At 39.9% G+C, this 23,793-nt stretch overlaps 1 protein-coding gene across 3 annotated transcripts; it reads left to right on the top strand.

Annotated features, from left to right (window-relative positions):
- Positions 1-424: 424 nt before the first annotated feature.
- Positions 425-23,105, top strand: ALG14 (ALG14 UDP-N-acetylglucosaminyltransferase subunit). 3 transcript variants are annotated; one of them, XM_080407506.1, is made up of 4 exons: positions 425-560; positions 2,771-2,922; positions 7,704-7,826; positions 22,720-23,105. In XM_080407506.1, the coding sequence occupies exons 1-4, from the start codon at positions 428-430 to the stop codon at positions 22,948-22,950; spliced, it is 639 nt and encodes a 212-aa protein (XP_080263632.1). In that variant the 5' UTR covers positions 425-427; the 3' UTR covers positions 22,951-23,105. The 3 variants fall into 3 exon arrangements, with proteins under 3 accessions (XP_080263632.1, XP_080263634.1, XP_080263633.1); XM_080407508.1 differs by having other exon boundaries at positions 7,704-7,830; positions 22,787-23,105; XM_080407507.1 differs by having other exon boundaries at positions 7,704-7,830.
- The last annotated feature ends 688 nt before the right edge of the window (positions 23,106-23,793 follow it).

The raw sequence follows: 23,793 nt of genomic DNA, 5'->3' as shown, positions 1-23,793 counted from the left end.
TATTACCGCTGACATGCACCGCGCACCCGAGGGCTGCCGCGCGGCCCCGCTCAGGCGGCGGCCTGCGCCTGCACCCGCGCCCGCGCCCGCCGAGAACAGGCCGCAGCGGCCCCCCAGCCCAACCCGCCGACAACAGGCCGCAGCGGCCCCCCAGCCCAACCCGCCGAGAACAGGCCGCAGCGGCACCCCAAACCGGCCCGGCCCGGCCAAGCCCAACCCAACCTGGCCCGGGCCCGGCGCCGCCGCCCCGGCTCAGCCCAGCCACCGCCTGCCCCTCAGCGCCCGTCGCTCACGCTCGTACCGCGAGCCCGGCCCGGCCCGCTCCCCTGAGGGAGCCGCAGGGAGGTTTGAGCCGCGCCGGCTGCCGTACGGGGGAGGTGCCACCGCCCGCCTCTGAGCGGGGCGACGGGACGGCTCCGGCCGCGCCATGGAGCCCCTGCGGGTGGTCGCCCTCCTGCTCCTCTTCCTTCTCTTACTGCTCGTCCCCTTGGGGCTCCTGGCGAGGAGGCGCCACGGCCGGCGGACGCCTCCCCTCAGGCTTCTGGTGGTGGCCGGCTCCGGTGAGTGGGGTTGCTGCCGGCGGGAGCGGGCTCCGCGGCGGGCCCCGGGAACTACGGCTCCCGGCGTGCAGCGCGGAGCGAGGGCCCAGGCGGCCGAGGCGGCCGCGCCGGTGTGTGCCGGGAGCGGCGGCGGGCTGAGGGAGGCGGGCTGAGGGAGGCCTGCCCGCCGGCGGCCCTGTGACTGCGCCGCTCTGGCCGCGACGGCTGCTCCTGGACCCCACCTGCGCCGGGCCCAGCGCCCTCGGGGCCGCCGCCTGCCTTTGGGTTTTTTAGCTCTTGATTTGAGCAACTGTTAAGCTTCAATATTATTTGCGGCATTTTCGGCCGTATTAGTGCCTTACGATTTGGTTTCTGAACTTTTTCATCGGGCAGCACATGCGTTTCCCCGAAATCATTAACAAATACGTTGACTAAAACTGATGCAGGACAGCCCTGTGCAGCTGCTGGAACTTCTGACAGAAGGGGCTTGGCGGCGATTCAGGGCAAGGCGTTCCACAGATCGGGACCCCCCTTACGTGTGAGGTGTTTTGTAGTGATTTTACCCGAACCACGTTTCTGTGCTTTACTTACGAGAGCCTCACATGAGTCTGACAGAGGCAGCACCGTTGTCCGAGTCACCCCCACACTAAGGGGACACACACGCGTTTGCTACTCCTTGTTACCTCCCCAGAGCTGCAGAGCAATTAATTTGCCTCCCAGAATTAGACTACCTTGAAAATTTGCAGTTGACAAATCCAGGCAGGCTTTGATTTCATGACCTCAGTATCTCCGTAGTTTTTGTGCACTGGCTAATTGAGTGATAATCCCACGAGCTTTCTGCAATCAGAGTTTGACTGGCACTTTACTTCCGCCAGGGCTGGAAACGTGCTTGTTTTCCTTCAGTCCTTTGGAATCCAGTTTGTACATATTACAAAAATACATTCACTGAACATATGCTTACTGCATGAAATAATTCACAAGTCAGTTAAGATTCATATAACATTCAAGCCTATTTTTCAAGACTTCTTTGAAGTAGGAATCTCCTGCTCTTCTGTGAATACTCAGATGATTGCATTAAAATCTGTGAAACCTTCAAGAAACCATCACTCACAAGAAAATCCCTCCAAACACATTTGAAAAGTAGTGCACAGAATTCTGTAGAAAGGTGGCAAACTTGTGTCTAATGCAACATCGTTGCTCTTGTTGCTTGTGGGTTTGCCAGCTAAGAGTGCTTGATTTGTATAGCAAAGGTCTCTTAGGAGGCTAATGATGCTGGACAGCAGGAGGTAGAAGGAATACATTTTGTTTACTATTTCGGTCTTCAACTTCCAGCAGAGTGAAAAAGTAACACATCTAGTAAACGCTTATGCTCATACTTAGGGGTATGGTTTGATGTTGAGCCAATCCAGCCCAAAAGTTAAAAGATGAGCCAGCTCCACTTTACCTACGCACACCATCTTCCCTCTCCCCTCTTCCACCATTACAGGTATTCCTGTTCAGGAAACGCAACTGACAAAAAAAACCAAACCCCAAACCAAAAACCACTCCCCAAAACCCCAGTAAGTACACCCTCCCCTTCTCTCCAGTTTAGAGCCAATTTAGCTACCTGAACAAAGTGACCTTGCAGTTAGAAGGTTGTCAGCACCTGTCCAAGGGCAGCGGTTAAAGCACTTGGCAGGAGCTGGACTGTTTCTTCTGTCAGCACTCAGCTTTTACACTGGCTAGCTGCAGAGCGAACTTGCTGCCTGCTTCATTTCAGTATTACTAGCTGGGATAGTGCAGCCCCTGCTCTTACAGGTTGTAGGACTGAACACTGGGCCAGTGGGAGTTAACGCTCCCGTGGTGCAGCTCTAGGCTGGATGCTGTTCAGTTTCATTTTGACTGTTGCACCATGGTATGGCTTTTGAGCATGGACTACAGTATAACTCTTTGCCCAGTCATTTTTGCGTCATGTACAGGATGTTAAACATAAATGTACTTCTGTTTGATCCTGGTTCAATCCTATTTAACTGAAGAACTTCCATCAATATGGCTTCAGTGAGAGCTGAACCATCTCCATGTTACTTAAACAGTCTCAACCATCCTTTAACTGAATCCTCCACTCTCAGAAGTGTGTTGCTGAAAGTAGTAGTACTAAGAGGTCTTAAAAGGAAAAGGGACTGATTTAGCTGAAGAAACTGAAAGTTACAAAATCTTTCATATACTAACTGCATTTCATTTTGTTTTTACAGGTGGGCACACAACAGAAATCCTGAGGTTACTTAGCTGTTTGTCAGAGTCATACTCTCCTAGACATTATATTTTTGCAAACTCAGATAAGATGAGTGAAGCTAAAATACGTTCTTTTGAACAAAAAAGGGCTGAAACATTCCCCAATTCTCAGGTAACTTGTTAAATATGCTCTTGTAAGATAAAATTATCTTAACATGACATTCTAATTAAAGGCAATTTCGAAGTGATTCTTTAAAAGGGTATTTTTAAGATCAGCAGGTGCTTTTGATTTTCTAGGTATTGATAGTCACTTGCACTAAAGTTCAGCTAGAGGTGCTGTTCCGTCCATACTTGTTTTATGGTTCTAAAAGCGAACTAAATAAACACTATTGATTAATGTTGTGCTAGAAAGACACTGAAAATGCAGAGTAAATATACCTAAAAATAGCAAAAGCCATTGTTGCTACCAGTTTTCACTACCACCTTCCTTACTTTCTCTTAAAATGGTCTCTACCTCCTTTCAGTCCATTTAAAGCAATGAGGGAACATAATTGTAGTGAAAGTGACTGTACAAAGAAGACTATGTCTTGCTCAAGAAAAGCATGCATGCTGAAAACAAATCTCTCAATTTTTTGAACTAGTTAGCCATCAAAGTGTTAATTTTAGCTATAAAAATACTGGGGCAGAAGTATCGTGTTTTTTTTCCTTTTATTTTGGCATTTCTCTTGGTGCCATGTTGGTTTTTTTTTAAGAAATTATATGTAAAAGTATTTTATTTAAGGAAACCTTAATTGAAATTGTATTATTTTTGTGTTCTAGACTGTGTTTTGATTGGATTTTAAAATTAAGCATTTAGTTACACATGTTTAGAAATTATGCAATACCTCTTGATATCAGATAGTTTTCTGGTTGATGACCGGAGCAAATGCTGAACTCCTAAAAATCATGGGGAAAAAAAACCCTGAAATTACCTTGTCTATCTTTTTATTAGATGTTTGCTTGCTTTGAGCTAGTCTGCTGTATGATTAACAGCCAGCGGTATGACTCTGGTGACTTAAAGTGTTACCTGATGTCCAGTTAAATCAGTAGAAAGATTATATTATTTTTCAGAAACTGGAATAAGTACAATGGAAATGAATGGTCTAACTACAAAAACCTTAGTCCTTTTGAGCAAGTAGTACAACACAATAATTATTTACCTGGTATTGATTTCATATGGTGCACTTCTGATATTTCTGTTGTCTTCAGAAGTGCTACTGGGACAAAAGATTTTAGGACTGTACCAATGATTTTCAGAAAAAAACCCTTTTAATGTAAAGCAGCTGCTGCTGAGGTGAGCAACAGGCTCACTTAGGAATGACATTTTTAAGTTTGCTTACCCCACTTCCCCATGGAAGATGAAGGTTCCTTGTCTACCACAAGCTGCTGAACGAAGTGGAGATGACTTTGTTTAAAGCTGAGCGTGCTATCTCTTCTCCCATTGTGCATCAAGAATGAAAGTTTAGTAAAGTGACTGGAGGTATTTGCTGTTCAGAGAAATCTTGTTTTTTAATTAGTCATTCACACAGTCATACTCACTTCTCTGAAAAATGTCCAACCCTAGATTATTAAATTTCTTAAAAATACGTATTTTGAGTATTAAAAGATTGTGCTATTTTCCACTAGTTTACTTAGTTTTGCTAAGCAGCTTCCCTTCCATATCCCCTCCAACTCCTAAAAGATCAGGTAGCTGTATTTTCCTTCAACACTGAAAGTCAGAGGAACATTTTTGGCTGCATCCAAGGTTGCTGTCCAGATAACATTTTCCTTTGACCACTCTTTTTCCACTGAGCAAAAATATTTAGAGTGAAAGTGGAAGATAACTTTTGGAAAGTAAATGTCACATGCCTATAACATATATCTGCTAACTTTCATTATGGTTTCAAGTAGTATGTGTTTTGGCACCGTGGATGCTGGAGATCATCAAGCATTTAAAAATCATGTGTTAGTAGCTTCTTACAGCTTTGAATAAATTGAAAGAAAAAGTCTGAATGCTTCATCCTGTGGTCATTCCCTTTCTCTTCTCATCAGGAAAGTAAATTTTTCCAGAACTAAGGACTGGACAGAAGACATTACAATAGTGACCCAAGGTGAAATCAGTGTACTCATTTAACAAATTGTAATGTAAACCCCCCCAAAATATTTCTTTTTGGTCTGTGGTCTAGCCCAGTTCTAAAAGCTACAGTATTCAGGGAGAAGGTAAGGAAGCCAGAATGAGCATCTTGCTTACAAGAAGCAAAATGCTGCGCCTCTACCCACTAAGTCTTTTTGAGGGAAAAAGAGATGTCCAAAATGCCTCCTACAAAAAGTGTCTGGTCCTGCTATTACTTGTCTTTTTGTTCTTTGTTGCCCTCAGCCTGTAACCACGGCTATTCTACATGGATGCCCTCAGAGCTGTTACTCAGGGAACATTCTGTGCTCAGCACAGAGAACCTGCTTCAGCTCCTGCCAACCTACTCTAGCAGCAGAAAGACAACTTAGATTTGTTGACTGAAGAACATGAATTCTTCACTGGATCTTATACCCATATTTGTCATGTCCAAGATGAGCAACTGGATAAACTAACCTTCATGTAGTGCTCATCTGACCACATGTTCTTTTCCATTTTATGTTTCATGAGAGGTATCATGCTAAGAAACCTTGTTGCTCAATATAAAAAAAAAAACACCTATGTAAACCCAGTTTCTTTGCAAGCATTGCAGTACATTCAGTTGAGCATATTATTGTAGTTCACAGCAGTATCAGTTTTCCACCAACTTCTCCTGGCATGTTTGCAAAACAACAGCATTAACTAGGTAAAGGACTACATCACTGGTTTTGAAATTGCAGTACCCAGTCAACCATTATAGACTTCCCAGTTTGGAACATTTGTCTTCAAATAACAAAAAGATTTCTGACTCCACTAAAAATGTAAGGAAAAATAAATGCAACAATGTGACACCATAGAATATAGGGGAGCAATTTGTCTGCTTCTGATATCAGACATGTACTCTGCAGTTTTCCAGCAAAAGATACAGGAGATGCCTTTGTCTGGAATACTAGCAGTACTCCATCAGATGAAAGGCTGGGATTGCAAAAGTATCTGGCAGTGGCTTTTAAACAAACAAAAACCAGCAACAACAAAATCCAGTTTTGTTTCTCAGCCTAATATTTAAGAGTTAACATGTGGGCTGAAGTCCTAACATATGACATAGCACTGATGTGCAGAGTTTCAAGCATGTTTTTTGAAGATTATAGATAAAATCAGTGTGATCTTTACTTGAATTCTGCAACTAAATTTCTACTTTAATACTGTTTGGGGTCCCTGCCAATTTTTGCTGAAATTGTTTTTTTAATGATGAAGAAAATTACATACAGTTTTTTGGGAAATACTGTTTAACACCGTTCTTACAGTGAAGGGAGCATCTGCATAGTTCCCCTGAAACCTGATCTGCCTAAAACCACCTTATCATACACTTATTCCTTGCAGGACCAAATACTATGCAAGGGTCTAAACTCCACTTACGGCATTTCTTTTTATCACCTGAACACTTCCAAAGCTTTAAGAAACAGAGGCAGCGATAACCAGAATCCTGTTGAATGGGGAGCAGAGGGCATGTTTTTTTCCATATTCTGTTATCAGACTAATGCAATCAGAGTTTCAACACCTGCAAATAAAACATAAAACAAACAGTTTGTAACATCTGTTAATGCTTTCCACTATCACAGCAATTAAAAAACCTTATCACAATGAAACAGGGTAATTTCAGTCAAGAAAATTAACTTAATATTCTGCATTTGCAAGTGTTGGGGCTTTTTTTGTTCTTTCCACGTTATTCAAGACTGATTTGTAATTTGTATTTACTGTACAGCTAGCTTTTGACAACGTAATCTTTCCTGGGCACACATCACCAGAGCTAAACTATGACAATTAGCAATGGTATATTTTAAGTAACTGGGGAATTTTCAGTATTTATAATGATAATTAGGGTCTCTCACTCCTAATATGACTTCTTCCAGACTGGTAGTGATCTTCGGTCCTACGAAGCAATCTAAACAATATGTCAACATCAATGAACAGTGCACTGCAGCTATTATATTTGTCTTTCATTTAAACAATCAAAAATCAAAACTTCTGATGTAGCAGTAGTTCTTAGGTGTAGTTCCTCTGCATCAGTCATCTGCAAAGAGTACAAGAAACCTAACTGCAGTTAACTGCTTACAGTGTTCCGAGACAAAACACATGTGTTTTATTAATTTGATGCCTTTTACACACAGTGAATAAGCTCTACTTTTTCCTAGGGAAAGAACAAAGAAAATGATTTCTTACGCTTATTTTTTATTTAATGATAAGGTGTTATTTCCTGTTTCTTTATGCAATTTTCTTGCATTTTGAATATGCGTTTTGCGTATCTTTCGAATACTCATTGAGTACTTGTTTAAAGGATAGTGATATTTGCTGTTACATTTTTAGTAGTGTGCACCGGACATTAACTGAGAAAAGTTACATTTTGTGCAATGTAAATCCTCGAAGAATTTGAACAGGCAAGAGACAGAAGAGTATCACCGGGTTGGGGTTGTATCTAATCAGACCCAGACTTGTGTCTCGGTGGCCACGAGGTGGGGCGCTACGTTAACATACTGCGCGTGAAGCTGCTCTAGCCGAATTGTTTATTACGTTAGGAATGTTTTAAAGTAACGTGAGACGAGATTTAAAAAATAGATATACAGTTCTAGTATTACATTTTACTTTATTGCCAGGAGCGTTAAGCACGACACTAAACAAGGCATCTAAGAAAAGTTTTCATACCCAGACATTTCCAAGCTAGATTAAAAAAAAAAAAAAAAGATGGCATAGACAGATCTAATAACTATAGAAGTAGCAACAACATTCTTTAAAAAAATAACAATTCAGCTTATCGTGCTTTCTTCTAGTTCACCCTTGATAGCATTCCCAGAAGCCGTGAGGTTAGACAATCTTGGACCTCCTCAGTGGTAACAACCCTGTACTCCATGCTTTACTCCCTTCATTTGACCTGCAAATGGAAACCAGATTTGGTAGGTAAAGTAAATTTTAACTTATTGAGAACTTGCTTATCTTCAATCATAAAAGCATTTGTAATATCGAGACATTGCATATGTATGCTAAGATTTATGGTTCTCAGAAAAAGTATTTTTGAATGTAAAATTAAAGCTGAAAGAGATATAGCAGCAATACACCAAGAAAGAAAGAACAGGTTGCACTGCTGGTGAATTAGAGCAGCATATACTAGTTTCCCCTCTCAAAGTTTGCAGGTAACATCAGAGAGCATGTCACTCCCTTGTTAATGCTGGTAGAGCTAGCAAAAACAAGGTTGCAGGTTCTTGATACTATCTCTTCAGGATTGCAACAGCACAAACTGTGCCTGAAAACCTGGTTGTCCTGTTGGCTGGACTTGCTCCTGAAATGGTATGACCGGTCTGGAACAGGCAGGTTCAGACCAGCAGAAAATACATACAAATTCAGTTCTTGTGCTTACCTGGACTTTTCAGCTACATGCATATTTATTTAGTCTTTGGCTGACTAGCATTAATTGCTTCAACAAAAAACATCACTGCTGAAATGGCAATGCCTCAGCACTTCAGTAACTTTTTCAAGCTGTTCACAAAACTGCACTCTCATGCTAATTACAATATTCCACAGGCTTAATCAAGTCAGAAGCATACAGGGCTGGCAGATTATAGAACTAAAATAGAGGGAGGCAATCAATAAAGTTTTGTGTTAATCCAAGACTCAAAAGGCAGCACATTGGACTCCCAAGTTTAAGTTCTACTGTTGTTTAAGAGAAATTTTGGTTAAAGGTGGCTTTCTGCTAGAGTTGTTGCTATCTTAAGTAGTCAGTTATCCAAACGAGTTTTTTTAAAAAAGTATTATTTTAGCAGAATTTCAAATTAATATGGTACGGGGTTTAAAATATTTTAATGAAACCTGTAAAAACTTGTGCAGTTTCAAGATATTTTTCATAATTTAGTAGCAGCATATATACACCCATAGAGGATCTTTGTAAGCAGACTTATTTTTTAGCTGTCACTGTGAAGTGTATGGCTAATTCTAAAGAGGCTCATATAGATTTGTGATGTTTTAAACGTTTAGAGAAGTTGGGAATAAATTTGATCTCATTGTTTTCAATAGTACCGGCAGTTCCTAACAGATCAAAAGTTACTTGCTGGAATTTTCAGAGCAGTTTAGTGAGCAGAGCAACAGAGGTAGCTTTTTGCAGATCTTGTTTGTCAAGCCTGTTCTGAAAACTGGAGATAAAGTTGGGCAGGAGGAAGAGATGGCTTACTATTCTTTTTACAGTGGTTTTAATTTGAGAGGGGAAATAGCAGAGGGATGTTTACATGAAGTAGACATCTTAGAACAAACATGGGTAACAAATTTCGGAATCACTTTGCTACACCACTGGTTTTAGTTAATGTTTTAGTTTGGGGTTTTTTTGGGGGGTGGCGTGGTTTTTTTACTTATTATTGCAAAAGTAATTGACTGGAAGATCTCACTGTGTAGCTTAATATATTACCAAAAGTGTCAACAGGGCACATCATAGAAGAGCAGGAAGTTACTAATCTAATTCCATGGTTTCTCTGTTTACAAGAAGAATTTAAAGTGACAGTGGGATTTACACATAGAATTATTAGAAATGGTGTTGGAGTTGATAAACTGTAATAAACTGGTAAAAGCCTAATGCTTTTGAAAAACACTTGTCCTTGTAAAATGAAGGATACATTTTAGCAAGGCCCTTAAGCCCTTTATAGTGTTTCAGGGAACCACTGACTCAAAATGCTATCCAAAGAGTCATCCATGACATGAGAAGGGCTTGAGGGGAGGGAGTTTCCAAGTGTTTTTTTGCCAGATACCATCATCAACCACAATAGCATCTGGTAACTGCCACTGGCAAAAGCACCTCTGGTGTTACGCCAAATCTTACACCACTTGAAAGCTGCTTGCATACTACTACTTGTATGCATATCTTAGTTTAAGGATTCTATAAAATATGGTAAGTCTGAGAGCTGTAAAGATTTTAAAACATTTATCAAAGTATAGTGATTCAGGGATTAAAATGCCTCAGACTGCCAGTGAAATGATTATATGTGGTATGTGAAGCAACTGGTAATATTTAATCACCTTTAGAAGAAAATGTTCACAGTGAATTGCAACTCCTCATACCCTTGGCAAAATGAAATGCTTAGTAGTTTAAAGAACTAAAGGATGGGACAAATCCTGGCATTTACAGGACTCATCTACAGCTTTTGGCATGGAAATCAACACCCGAGTTTAGAAACAAGCACAGTATTACATCATGCTGAGAGCTTCGTATTTTTAAACAGTGGAGCTCATGGGTACTGTACATTTTCAGTCTAGGCAACTATTTTTGTTTAACTGCAGGAGGAAAAGACAGCTTTTAATTGCTTCTAAGTCATTTGTATGTATGAGTGATTCCTAAATCCTTACACTCTATTTTAGGCGTGTCAGAAACATGTGCATGTTTGAAGGAATGACTGAAGTCCTCCAGACACCCAAAAGCTAGAGAAAAGCAGAAACGTTGCAGTTTTCAAGGAATGCAGAAGTACTACAAAGGGAGCCTGAAACCATTAGGTGCACAAAAGCAAGATTTGGAGCAGATAGGCTTAGGCTGGCATAACTAGCATATCTGTGGAGCCAAAATAGCTGTAAAGGGGAAACAGAAAATATAACTGCACAGGAATTACTTTATATGTGCTTATTTACATGAGCACTGTGTCCCCTTTGTATCTCACACTGACGTTCTGGCAAAGCTTCTTAGTTTACTTTGCATGAGAAAGCGGTTCCATCTAACCCTTCCTCAAGACAGCGAGTTCAGAAAGAACTGAACAACTTCCAGGAGACCTTTGCTGTCTTGCGGGACTTGACCCACACTTGAAATGGGCCCCCAGAGAGTTTAAGAAATGTAAAAGTTAGCTTAGTTGTTCAGTTTGAGATCATCTTCAAGAGGCCCATTTCTGAGTTATGAACATCTGCACTCTGCTAAGTTAAGTCCCTTTAGATATATTAAGCCAAGTAACAGAATTAAGATGTCAGAAGTGATGATTCGTTTATGTTCCTATAGCCAAAAATTATAGGACTACAAGTGTCGGTGTTCTGCATGTATGCTGGGCAGTTTTTACGTGTCAACCTTAGATAGGCTTCCTATGCAGAAGCCTTGAATTCCAGGAAAGAAAGGTTTGTGCCAACACACACTGTCTACACCTTTCTTCCCCCAGAAAAGCTTTTAAAACCATTCATCAGCTGCAGCCAGGTTTAACATACAGTCATATCTTCAAAGACCGCAAATTCCTACCGTGAAAACAGGCAGCTGGTTAGAGAAGAGAGACTTTTATTGCCTTCATTGAGAGAAAAGCTGAGAAGAAACGTAAACCCAGAATGAGATGTTAGAAGATCTGCTCTCTAGGGAAAGATGAAAATTCTTCTTAGTTACAGAAAATTAGACAAGCTGCACAGAGATTTTTCCCAAAAATAGAGAAAATTACTGAATCTTACATAGATCATTTGATGTCTAAGAAGGAATAAACTAATGTTATGGCCTTCCTATAATATGCTTGAAGTCCGTCCACAGGTACAAGTTCAGAGGAAACCAGTCTTAAGTTCTCTTGCTGCTTACAGAACTATTGTCCTTGTCTCTGGGCCAGTTTATTAACTCTGAAGTCAGGTCTTCAGGTGATACAGCCCTTTTGCCAGATGTGATTATTCCGGTCATTCTGGCATAGCTGAAATTAAAACTGAAAAGAATTTATATGCGTGCACCACACAGCAGTAAGCTGTACAGAGATTGCATCCAGTCCTTGTTCTCAGCCATAGACAGGCTATGTAATTGGGTCAGCATTTTGCTCTCCTTTAATGTAATTACATTAAATTTCACCTAGAACTGTGCAGAAATGCTATGTAAAGCTCCATTCATTAGTAGACTGTGCATCCTGGACCCTTAGGATGAGACTTTTTTTGCTTTTCTGGACAACATTCTCAGCAGTTGTTACTGCCTGAAATAAACAGATACTTTCAGATCACTTCTATTTGGAAAAACCTGGGTTAAATCAGGCAAAGGCAGCAGTCCTTCCACATTAGGGCCTCCTTCCCGTGGGAAGTCTGTAGTAAGAAGTTTACATTTGCACAGCAAGTACAAGGTCTGCTGTCTCCCTCCCCGCCAGCGGTCAATTGAATGAGTCTCTCCTTTTTAAACTTCCTTCTAGAAGCCTGAAACCTCCACAGCTCATTATGCTTCTAGCACTCTACCAATTCTTTTATGACTGCACATCCCATCACACATGCCTGTTCCCCTGGCTGGTTAAATTCACTACAAGCTTCTGGAGTTGTTACAGAAGTGTTCACACAGTAAGCAATATGAAAGGAGATCATTATTTCATTTAGCTAAGATTTTCCATTCTTTGTGCCCTGCCTAAAATGTCTTAAGTTCATAGCACTTTAACAAATTACTATGACGAATAGTAAGTTACTGTCCTTATATATCACTGTTCTTATTAGAACTTTGTGGAAAGCTACAAAATCTGGGTGGTAGCGTTTTTTCTCTATTCACTTCATAACAAGTGAACTTTGTATAATGCAGTATTGAGACTAGCTAGTGCATTCTTTTGTACACTGAATCTTTCCCCACTATTCATAATTCTTCTGAACCAGATTGACAATATGTCTGATGTACTATTGTTCTTCTAGGATCAAAACAGTCAAAATAAGGAAGAATAAGAACATCAGAATAAGACCTTCAGTGACACAAATCATATAGTCTAAAAAGAAAACAAAGTTAACCCATCAAAATTTGTGTTTAACTTCTCAGTGTTAATGAAAATACGAGTCTTATCCCTCCTCTACCTTGTGCGCTGTGTACAGCTACCCTGCAGCCACCGCTGAGCACAGATAAACATCTAAAGCTATTCAAAACAGTCAGTTTTGAGCTAGGTTGTAGCTCTGCTCTTTCTGTGACCGCCAGTTAGACATGCTTATAGACACCACGTTTCAGACAGAAGATGGAAGTAGCAGTAAAGATGAACTGACAGCTTAGATTGAAGCAGAGTCTATACTAAAGACTGGTCAGTCTTAACCCATCAGCTATCAGGTTCATTATGAACCTAATGGAACACCCTGGTCACACTTCCATGTATGTTATAAAGCATGGATTCAAGTAAACGGTCTTGCTGAATGTGACCACTGAAGCAGGCCACTGGGAAGCAGGCCACTGGTATGCAGATACAGACTGCTAACACCTCTAAGTTTTGTGTTGTGAAGACATTTCAGGCAGGTATTTGATGCAGATTCTTGCTATACCAGCTGCAGTGATTAGGCAATAGCCTCAAAGATGTTTGTATACGTATAAAAATATCAGTTCTAGCTAACTTAAAATGCCACTTTCAAGTTCTAGTAAAATGAATGCTTGACTAATGCAACACACATTGAGATTTGCAATTAAAGGCTCATTTTAGGCCATTATTAGTAATATGTTTGATTATATTCATCAGTCTTTGGATGTAATTTCTCCTTTCCTTTTGAGTAGAAGCAGGTTGCTATAATAAGCAGTAGTCTTTGATATCAGGAGGTGAAATAAGCCCTTATTTTTAAGTAGGGTCTGTACGGTTAGATGGTATTTCTCATGGTGCTCTGACCAAGAGACTTTGGTCAGGTTCAGACTCAGCCAAGGTGACATTTAGAACAAGAACACGTAGTTAAGGACTTAGTTTATTCTCCAGCCTGCATCTGCCTTGGCAATCTTTTAGTTTTTTAACCAGCCTTCTATCTATCTCCCACAGTTTCTCACAAGATTCACTGCTGCCACTGTTTCTTGACACAAGCCTCTGGCAGAGGTCATGATGTTTGGTTGGTCCCACTGACAGTCTGGGTGTTAGTTTAATGTTTTAATAACCAACACTAATGTTCCCACAGACTTGGGCATCAGTACTACTTTCACACCTGTCATTTATTAGTATTTTCCATTCATTGGTTCTATGTTTCTCATTTTACATTTGGCAGTTAGGCTGGGGAGTATGCTGATGGAAACTACCACTCCAAAGACCTTTTAATCCCACTGATGGACCTGCCACCTTTCACCTGAAATAGAGACAGCTAAGTAGTGTGCCTAAGGTTAGCTTCATACTAAAAAAAAAAAAAAAGCCAAGCCTGCGGTGTTTCTTTATGCGTCCAAATCTAGATTCTCAGACTTTCCTTACTAAACTATTGCCTAACTTCTGAGGTTCTTAATGGCCCCAGTTATCTGCCTTTTCATCAGTAAAGCCCCTAGGCATACCCAGAAACAGACCTGAGCTGTTTAAGTCTTTACAGCGTCAGATAGCCACATGCATAGCTGAACTCCTGAGCTCTGCTGAGATCCAGAAACTAGTAGCTTCCCTCACTATGCATGTGGGTTCAGATCCAGATCATATCAGCTGGACTTCTTTTCTTTTCTTTTGCCCCTGAGGACACTGGGCTGGTAACTTTGGTTCAGGCCACTAAGTGCCTAGAAGGCAGAAATGACAACACCTGGTGCTGTTACCATTAAATCCTGTTGTCAGATCTAGTTCCTAGTGGTTTTGTAGAAGCTCTCCTTTTCTCCCATAGAAAAATCCACTAGGTAGGATTTTTGTCTCCCTCTCTCCAAGCTTTTATAAAGTGCGAGCTATGGAAACGAGGGGGTTGGTCATGCTTCCCAATATAATTCATCCTACGATGAAAATAATACTCAGGGGAAAAAACAGTGCATGTCAGAAACCCAACTGCACAGTATGCTAATTTAAGTCCTTTCTCTTCTACTTCCCTCTTCCCCATGCTGGCATTTACCTAACCAGGATAAATAAGATCCATGATCGGCCTGTAAGACCACACATGCCTCTGCTTGTTTTGAAGAGCATCTCACCTACTGTGTGTATTGTATAACAACAATGGGAACCGTACCAACAAGATACAGACGTGGACTAGAAAGGTTTTCATGGCAATGCTACAAAGCTATAGCTGCTGACCAGCCTGAACACAAGCTGTTCCTATAGAACGCTGTAGCTATCTTTTTGCACCCCAGATGATTCAACTGATTTAGACAGTAGAAGATAAAAGTGTACCCAGGGATAATTCAGTTCTACTTGATTGTCTGATTTATATCAAACTACACATCTAGATTATTTTGTCCTAGCCTGCATTCCACAGGTAAGTTCAAACAGCAAATAGGCTGTGAAGTTTTAGCTCGTTTAATGTACAGGTTGTGGGGGGAAGCAAACTGGATAAGATCTTAATTCTTCAAAAAGAAGATCTTTAAGTAGTAGGTAGCTTAATGACCTTTATATTGTTCAAACAGTACCTGAAATTCTTCTTTCTCCCCATCAATAACAATAATAAAGAATTGTTGGAAAAGGTTCCTAATTTTTTATTAAAAAAAAAAAACACCTTAAAAATATTAACAAGTCTAACGTAGTTTTGCTTGAGGTTCAAAACTTGAATTTTCAGACATGCTAAAGAGCTAGACTAGCAAGAAGAGCTTTAATAAGAACGCTCCCTCCCACACACTTAAGTATTTGAGTTAAGGATAAATCCCTTTCTGTTGTAAATTCTCAGAATTGTCTTGTTTTTCTGATTACTAAATAAATTTATATTCCATAAAAGAGATCTTGTTTCTGTCATAACTGCAGTACCTCTGTGTAGAGGAGCAATGTATTTCTTGATACTTTTTACAGTTATCTCATTTAAGAAAAAGTAACAGTTTTTCTGTTCACCATCCAGGTGAACTAAAGTTGCCGTCAGAGTTACTAGCAGAAATTGATTCTTAATAAATAGGGCCTGCTATATCTGAACGTATTAAAAAAATAATTCTAGTCAAAAGAAAATAGCACATATATTTTATCTTATTCTCAGAATATGCTACTGACTCAAAATGCATGCTAATAAAAGCAATACTCTCCATACCTGGAGATCTTCACTGAGAAGGACATACAGGAATTTTGATGCATCCCTTGTGAGGAGTAAGCTATTGTTTTCCTGGTGTTAAAGTAAGAAATACCAACGTGAGAGAAAGTAAATACTTTGCCCCAAATCTCATGATAAGTCCACAGCACAGCTGTGAGTACAGCCCAGGTTTCTTGACTCTCCAAGCTTGCATCTTGGTCACGAGCTCATCAGGTAAATCTAGTTCCAGTTAAAATTTGAGGTATCTGTTCACTGATGGGTTTGTTAATTTAATTTCACAGTTAGAGCATCTCCAATATTAAGAAAGCAGGTCCCACAACTGCAGGGCTGTAATGCCTGCAGTTGTGTTTCCCACAGGCTCAGGGGCTGTTCGGGAAACACTGAGTAGCCGGTGAAACCTGGGCCTTGTGAATCACGGGGCAGGAATAGGAACAGCTGAGGCTGAGAAGCCAGACTACAGCTGCCTTTTCAGGTAGCACTCCGTACTTCTGCAGGTGAAGGAAAAAAATGTTCGGCTGGATTCTTCACCTCACAGGGCATTAGTATGAAGTTTTCAAAACAGTAACATGATACTAAAAACAAGCAAGGGCTGATGAGCTCATGAGATACTGTAATTTACATAGCAGAATACAAATGAATTCATTGCAGATTCTCTTGTGCCACAGAAACAAACAACCTCCCCCCAGCAAAACAAAAAAACACACAAACAAAAACATTGGTTATTCCACTCTGAAAGCATAAAAGGCAGTAAACTCCTGAAACATCAAAACCCCTAGCACCTACCTGGTGAACGCAGGAGTCCAAAACTAGCCCCGACATAAAAAGGAGTACAGTGGGTTTTTTTTAGTTTTCCTTTCAGTGTCCAAGGACCTCTACTCAGCTTTCACTAAATGTGACTGCTTAGTTTCCCTGTCACTGGAGTCATTCTGTACTCCATTTCCCTTGTTTCTGAAAGATCCTTCAGGTTATTTTTTGGTCAGATTTGTAGTTTCACGAAGGAGGCTTTCTTTGAGTGAAGACCATGTCTTTTACACCCTTTTAGTTTTCTGTATTTGTGTGTTAATGAACTGCATTTATTGTTAAGCCTTTCACAAAGGTATCAGGAGTATTATTTTTGTCCACCGTTATTTCTAGCATTTCTTAAAAGCTGGTTTTTGTAAGGTTTCCATGTATTGTAACTTGCTATGGCACTTTGGGTTTGGGTTTTTTTGTGTTTGTTTTGGGGTTTTGTGTGTGTTTGGTTTGGCATTTTTTTGTTATACAAGTCCAGCTACCAACAACCCAGCATTTGGGTATCTGTCCTCAACTAAGAACACACAATGAAAACAAAAATATAACACACATAGACTGACAATCCCTTTAGCTGCTTTCTCCAGTTGGTGCGTTTCCTTTCTGACCTTCAAAGACTCATTCTAAAGCCAGAATTCACTTTGCCTAGGAAGGTGGAAACCTGTCAAACTGTCCACATCAAGGAGCATTCTGCTGAAAATACCTTTGGCTGAGGAGTTTTGGCACATCTGTAGATAGTGTAAATTTTTCATCAGAGCCAAGTGAGATTGGTTTCTGCTCCTCCTTTTTCTTGATAGAGGAATTAAGGGATTTGTTTTGGGTTTTTTTTTGTTTATGAATGAAGTCTTATTTGCAAACAGGCAAGCTTTGTTCTCAGGTCCCTTCTTAGGAAGCATGGCAATATGGCTGTGTTTTAAAACTCCTTTTTCTTCCTGATGTGAACTTCTTTTTGGTCATAGTTCAAACTGGTTTCCCACTTCCTCTCTTTGATATTTTGTCATTTTTTAATCCCCTTTTCCCTTACCTTCCTTAAAATATCAGGAATGGCTGTTCAAATTTCCTTGGCTTTTCTTTTTTTTGTCTCCAGCTGTTAAATAGCCATTGAAACAAAGTACTTATCAACAAAAGCTGAGTTTTAGCAGTCCAGCAAAAACACACACACAAAAAATTATTAATAAGTTACTGCTTTAGGCCCACAGCTTTTCCTCAATAAGTAGAAAATAGCTAATTGTTTGGAGTTTTTTCCTACTTTGTTAAAAAAAGTAGGTCTGTTTACTTGCTTGGGTGTACAAAGATCATGCTGCTAGCCCAGCTTGGGTCAGTTCTGTATCACTGCACTCACCTTTGCCTCTTTTAGTAGTTTTCTATCACCACCATTCTATTCCCTTATCTCCAGTTACTTAACACTGTGGGGAAAGGAACATTACCAAGACTAAGGAGGCCCAAGCAATGTCCTAAACGTGCTCCAGGAGGTTACTCCATAGCTGGCAAACAGCAATCTTCAGCTCACATATGTGTATCATCCTGCAGCAGCAAGTAGCCTTCCCCCACCACAAGTCCACCCAGCCCCAGAAAGCTGGGCAGTTTTTCTACTCTTGTCCAGGTGGCAAAGGGCAATCTCTGTGGAAGTCATTAAGGAGAACAGCAGGTGTTCACAGTTTCTTATGCAAAGCAAATCTCACATTAGTTTTCCATTTTCTTCTAAGTTTAAGGGGACTTATGTAGTCCTCCCTTTGACTGTTGTAACTTGTTCAGTAAAGATACAGCAAATGTATGTTTATATATTTATGAGAAAAACTGCAAGCTTTCTGCTTTACTCATATTTGTTTTAACCACTGGCCTGACATTTAATCCCAGTGAAGCTGTGAGCTATGCTTTCAGTGTCTTAGCTGGTAAATGTCACTCTGCTACAGTGCTGCATTCACCAACACTAAAGCAGCTTTTATCAGCAGTGATGCCATGTGCCAGTGTTCCCAGTGTGCCAGACTGCTGGCTTAGCTTGTTTTCTTTCAATGACTGTATAAAATATCTGAAACAGAAAGGCAAGAACTATTCTGGTTTTATATTAAAGTGATTAATATGAAATTAGATTTATCAAGAGAGTTGCTAAGTATAAGTGTCGTATTCTGATCCTTTACTTTTAAACCTCCATGAATATACAGATTGATTAGTTTATTGTACTGTTTAAAAGTCTAGTTACATTTAATTGCTGGAGGATTTTAGTATGTAGGATTTAGTTTATAGGCCTGTGAAGCCAGGCAGCCAGTGAGCCAATATAACAGTTACCTGGACATTTCTTGCATTAGAGGTGAACGTAAATGGTGTAGGGAGACCTGTAGCACTGGCTTCTGGAATGATCCCTTACAGTTTGTTGGCAGCAAAGTCAGATAGTCCAGTGACCAAGAAAGTCCTTAGGCAGTTGCAGCTCAAGAGGTCACAAAGGTGAGACAAAAATTGTCTCCAAACCTCACCAAGCAAGGCTGAACCAAATAAACTGGAGATCCTCAGCGAGACCTCGTGCAATGCAAATATTCTACAGGCAGTCTTGTAGCTAAAGTAAACAGATATTGGGAAACACTTACCCTGAATAGCCTGTGACCTTGTAGAGGCCCTGGTCCCTTCTTGCCCAATAGATGCCTGCTTCTTCTCCACAGCATACTAATGATTGCCACTGGATTCCCTGAGAGATGTTTGTATTCTGCTGGAGGGGAAAAACAAAAGCCTTGGTCTTTTCAAGGTGGAAGACATCAATCATTCTCCAAAATTTACTTCTGAACAATGTTTTGAAATTCACTAGTAGGACAGCTCATCTTCTCTTACATGTTTAAGGAAGGCTGTAGATGATTCAGTTCCTTTCCACCATCAACAGCTTTGAATACTGTCAGCAGCAGGACAGCAGCATTTCTAGCTTAAAGATTCCACAATGGTTCCTCTTAGTAATGTGCATACTTGTTTTCTCAGAAGTTGACTGTATGATGTTAGATTCCAAGCAAAAGGAATACTGGTCTCCATTCCTGCTGACAGTGTGAGAGGGAGTAAGTAAGGACTGGTCAGACCAGATTTTTGGAGGGGAATTGCCACTCCAACACATGAGCAGCTGCACCAGTCCTAGGTACAACATGTCTCCAGACACGTACTGAAGGTTAACTGAAGGTTAATTTTTAATGATCAGAAAGATTGATTAATAGTTCTGACTTACAGATCACGACCCCAAATTCAGATAGGTATCTCTTTGTCTGTTGGCTTCAGCAGGTTTGTACCAGAGTCTCTTTCAGGGATTTTAGAGCAAGAACATCTATAGGCAGATGAGTATTTTATGGGAATTTTGCATACAGAGATCCTGCAGAACCACATCTCCTTTGTCCTGTTTGAACCAATATGTGTGGAAGGGGAAAGAGCAGAGGACGTGAGTTATGATCATGGGTTTTTTTAGAGATGCCTAGTCCATAATTTTCCTCATCCTTTTTCCCCGCATGCAAGTATTTTTCCATTAATCAAAGGGCATCTGAAAAGCAGCTTACAAGTTATAAGAAAGCAATAGAAGGTATAAACTGAGTGCATTATATTAAAACCTGGATATAGTAAAGGTAGTTTATCATGATTTTAATTTTGATTATCGCTTTTCTGTTTTGCACTTCAGCAAAGTAATAACAGCAACTCAGTGTGGCCTTTAAAGCTACACATAGATTCACAAATAGACCCATTTACTACTATTTCATTTCATGATCTTTTAGTTTGGAATTCATTCTAGCATTTACCTTTGTGAGTGCATCTAAACACAAGAATACCAAAAAGACTGGAGCTTCTAGCCAAGTTTAATAGAGGAGGGAAGCACGATGAAGCATATGGCACAGTGGCTTGATAAAGACCATGATTGTAATAATTCAGCTTTTTATAAAACCTGTTCTACAGTTCCCAACTTCTGGGCTAAGGAGAATGTTAGGATGCCTACCTGACCTAAATCATGTCTGCGACTGGTATTTTTTCATGTCAGACTGCGGAAAGTAAGAGACCAAAGTGAAACTCTCTACTTGCTTTAGACGACTGGATTGAGCTTACGTAGTGGAGGGAGTCTACGAGAGCGCAGAGCCAGTACAAGTCCAGAAGGAAGACAGGTGGAAGGGCGCCTGGGAATAGGAATGCAGAGGGAGATGAATACCGGAGATCACAAAGAAAACCAGGGAAGAGAGGAGACATCTGAGGGCTGGGTAGAGCACAGAGAAACATCAAAATGAAAGACACTGAAGAAAGGACAGGGGAGATTAATGCAACAGAAAAAGGGCTTGGGAAGCAATGAAGATCAGACAATATTTGTACTCTAGGTAGCTCTACTAAAGGAAAAAGAAAGTGGATTTTCTGTTTAGCAATGGTGCACATTTTTATCTGTTTGCTTAAAGCTGAATATTGAATCTGAAATCAGTAGTCAGACTGAATACTCAGCTCACAGAAAAAAAAGGTAGTAAATAACTTTTTTGGTCTGTTTTCGTGTTTCTTATGTATTGGTCTGAAACAGACCAGATTCCGTATCAGGGACCCTGGTGGGTTTTGCCTGCAAACACAGGAGAATGCTCCAAGTTGTTTCCTATGTTTACACCACAGTAACAAATGTTACTACAAATAGAGATACCTAAACATGCCTTAACTGAAATATCGGTAGCCATGTACCAGTAGCACAATCAACATCAGTGCAAATTCATCAAACTTGTCAAGAAATAGGGCAAAATGCATGGTTTAGTTCACAGGTATGGAAACGTTTCTTTGAAATAAGAAAAGGCAGCGTGTGTGGTTATATCCTTGCTTGCCATGTATAAATGTATAAAAACCAGATCTTCCTTCTCAGCAAGTTGTATAGTATGTTTTAAAGTCCCAGCATGGATTTATTTGCAATCAGGTTCAGCAGGTTTGAAACAATAGTATATTACTCTGATTTCAAAAATATAGTATGCAAAGTTGAAGTGTTCAGCTTCTTTGCCTTTTAGCTAAATAATTGCTAATATAAAAGAATTACACTTTTGCAGTTTTCTTATACAAGTATTTGTTGCTGTTGATAACCTAAAATTTCAAAATTAAACCAGTATACAGCCTGTTGCTTATAAGGGACTTCTAAGAAAAAGTCAGTAAATCTTGCATGAATAAATAGTTAAATTAAGATCAACAATAAAATCAGAACAATTTTGCATACAGTATTACATTCTGTTGATTCTGATAAGAAAACCCTGCATCACGGTCATCACATCCCCAAGCTAGATTTCTGGCATCATCTTAAAGGCAAAGGAAAGTATAGGTGATAGTTTGGAACTCAGTAGCATCAAAACTGCTGCTGCTTTTGACCGAGGCAAGGTGCTGTTAGTCAGTTCATCAGTGGGATCTTGCCACAAAGCAGGGAAGGAAACACTCTGAAATGATTGCTACGGCCCTGAAACAGAAACTAGTATTTTTCTTTCCCCCCACCAATATATCTTTCAGGTACTGCTGTATTTGGAGTTAAGACATGTGAGTTTATAGAATATAGGGCCATGATTTTATAAAAGAACTCTTTATTTCCATATAATCCCCAGCTGTGCAGAAAAGTGCTGATTCCACGGTAGTAGTTAAATTTACTAAGAAACATCTTGCCTGAAACCAATTTTGATGCCTAAGTAGAGTGCCTAATGTACCCTGGTAGATTCTGATGAAGGTCCTAATTCATCAGCACATTTTTGCTGAACTCTTCAGTGTTTTGCTGACTTAAGCCAAAGTTCAAGAGGTTTATAACTGGATCCCAGGTTTAGTAAGCCTAATTAAACTTCTTTGGCCTTATTATGCCTTAATCTGTGCAGAGATCTCATGATTGAGACGCAAAGCTGTGACTGAGGTTGAAAGCTGGTTTAGTTACATAGCCACAAGTCAGGGAGTTCTTCCTTCATAGAAATTAACTGTGCCCTTTCAGAGCTCTTTTCCTCTTCCTTGACATGTAAAGAAAGATTATCTTTTTTGGTAGCTACTTTGAAATAATTCCTTTTGTTTGTGCTGTTCCCCCCCACCCCACCCCCTGCCACCCTTTTTTTTTTCATATTCACTTGCCTCTTCTGTTTTATAAAATATCTTTGGAAATATTTTTTTAATGTAATATTATATGAATGTGTGCACTTTTAATTCTTCACCATATGAAAAAACCTCGTGCTTTACTTGTGTAAAATGTTTCATCTCTTTTAGATATTGTGCAATGGACCAGGAACATGTGTTCCTGTCTGTATATCTGCTCTTCTTCTTGGGCTTCTAGGAATGAAGAGAGCAATCATTGTGTATGTAGAGAGCATCTGCCGTGTGGAAACTTTATCCCTGTCTGGAAAGATTCTGTACTACTTTTCGGATTATTTCATCGTTCAGTGGCCTGATCTAAAGGAAAAATATCCCAAGTCAATATATCTTGGTCGAATAGTGTAACAACAGAAGACAAGCTTTACCTAAAATAAACTCTGCAAGCTCCTCACTGAAGAAATGCATTCATGTAGCAATTTATTTTCAAAGATTCCTGTTAAGAAATTAGGCTGGTACTGGAAAAGGAAACAATAATAAAGTTATCTCTACATTTAAGCACATTTTTGTGTAGTTGTATTTATTGCCGTCATGCAGGTCTGTTTCACCAATACCTCATAATGGCTTTAAGTCTATGCTGTCTGTTTTCATCTAGTTTTCCTGCTATGTGAATGGCAATTTTTGTCTACAAATAAATATTGGAATTTGTATGAATGTAACATTTCCTGTAAGGAAACTTTGTGTAGTTTTCTAAATTGTAAGAAACAAAGTCTTGTTCTAGCACAACAGACTTTATTTCCTGTATGCTAGCAGTGAAGTCCCTTGTGAATCCTTAGAGTATAAAGGAAACAGTTATGTTAAGTTGGCTTCATGACAGTTTGTACTCTGCAGTCTTCCAAAACCCCCAAAGCATTAAACCAGTATCATTTTTCCTCTAGGCTTGTCAAAGCTGTCCTTATAATCTGTAGTGCACCTTTTGAAAATTGTTGCTCGCTTAAGATAAATAAAAAGGTGATCAGTGTCAATGCTACAGGCACAGTACTTAGAAGTACTTTCTTCAAAGCTTACGTGCAAACATCCTTAGCAGATTTACATCATGAAGAGCAAACTGCCACTTGGGAAAATTGAACTGGTTCAGGCTCTGAAATATAGAAAAAAACCCCCAAAGTGTTACTATCAGCAATAGGTGAAAGAACAGAGTTTCCCTCTTTTCCTGATGCAGTGAATTTGACTTTCATTATATCCTGTTTT

Source organism: Falco punctatus (assembly GCF_963210335.1).
Source record: "Falco punctatus genome assembly, chromosome: 11".
NCBI lineage: Eukaryota > Metazoa > Chordata > Aves > Falconiformes > Falconidae > Falco > Falco punctatus.
Note: the sequence above shows the minus strand (reverse complement) of the source record. Positions and strands in the feature narration are given on the sequence as shown.

Bases quoted from the DNA above. Each gene is read 5' to 3' on its own strand.
- ALG14 (XM_080407506.1), top strand. From the start codon at position 428: ATGGAGCCCCTGCGGGTGGTCGCCCTCCTGCTCCTCTTCCTTCTCTTA. The intron at 561-2,770 runs GTGAGTGGGGTT...TTGTTTTTACAG, and splicing joins TCTGGTGGTGGCCGGCTCCG to GTGGGCACACAACAGAAATC. The intron at 2,923-7,703 runs GTAACTTGTTAA...GCTTTCTTCTAG, and splicing joins AAACATTCCCCAATTCTCAG to TTCACCCTTGATAGCATTCC.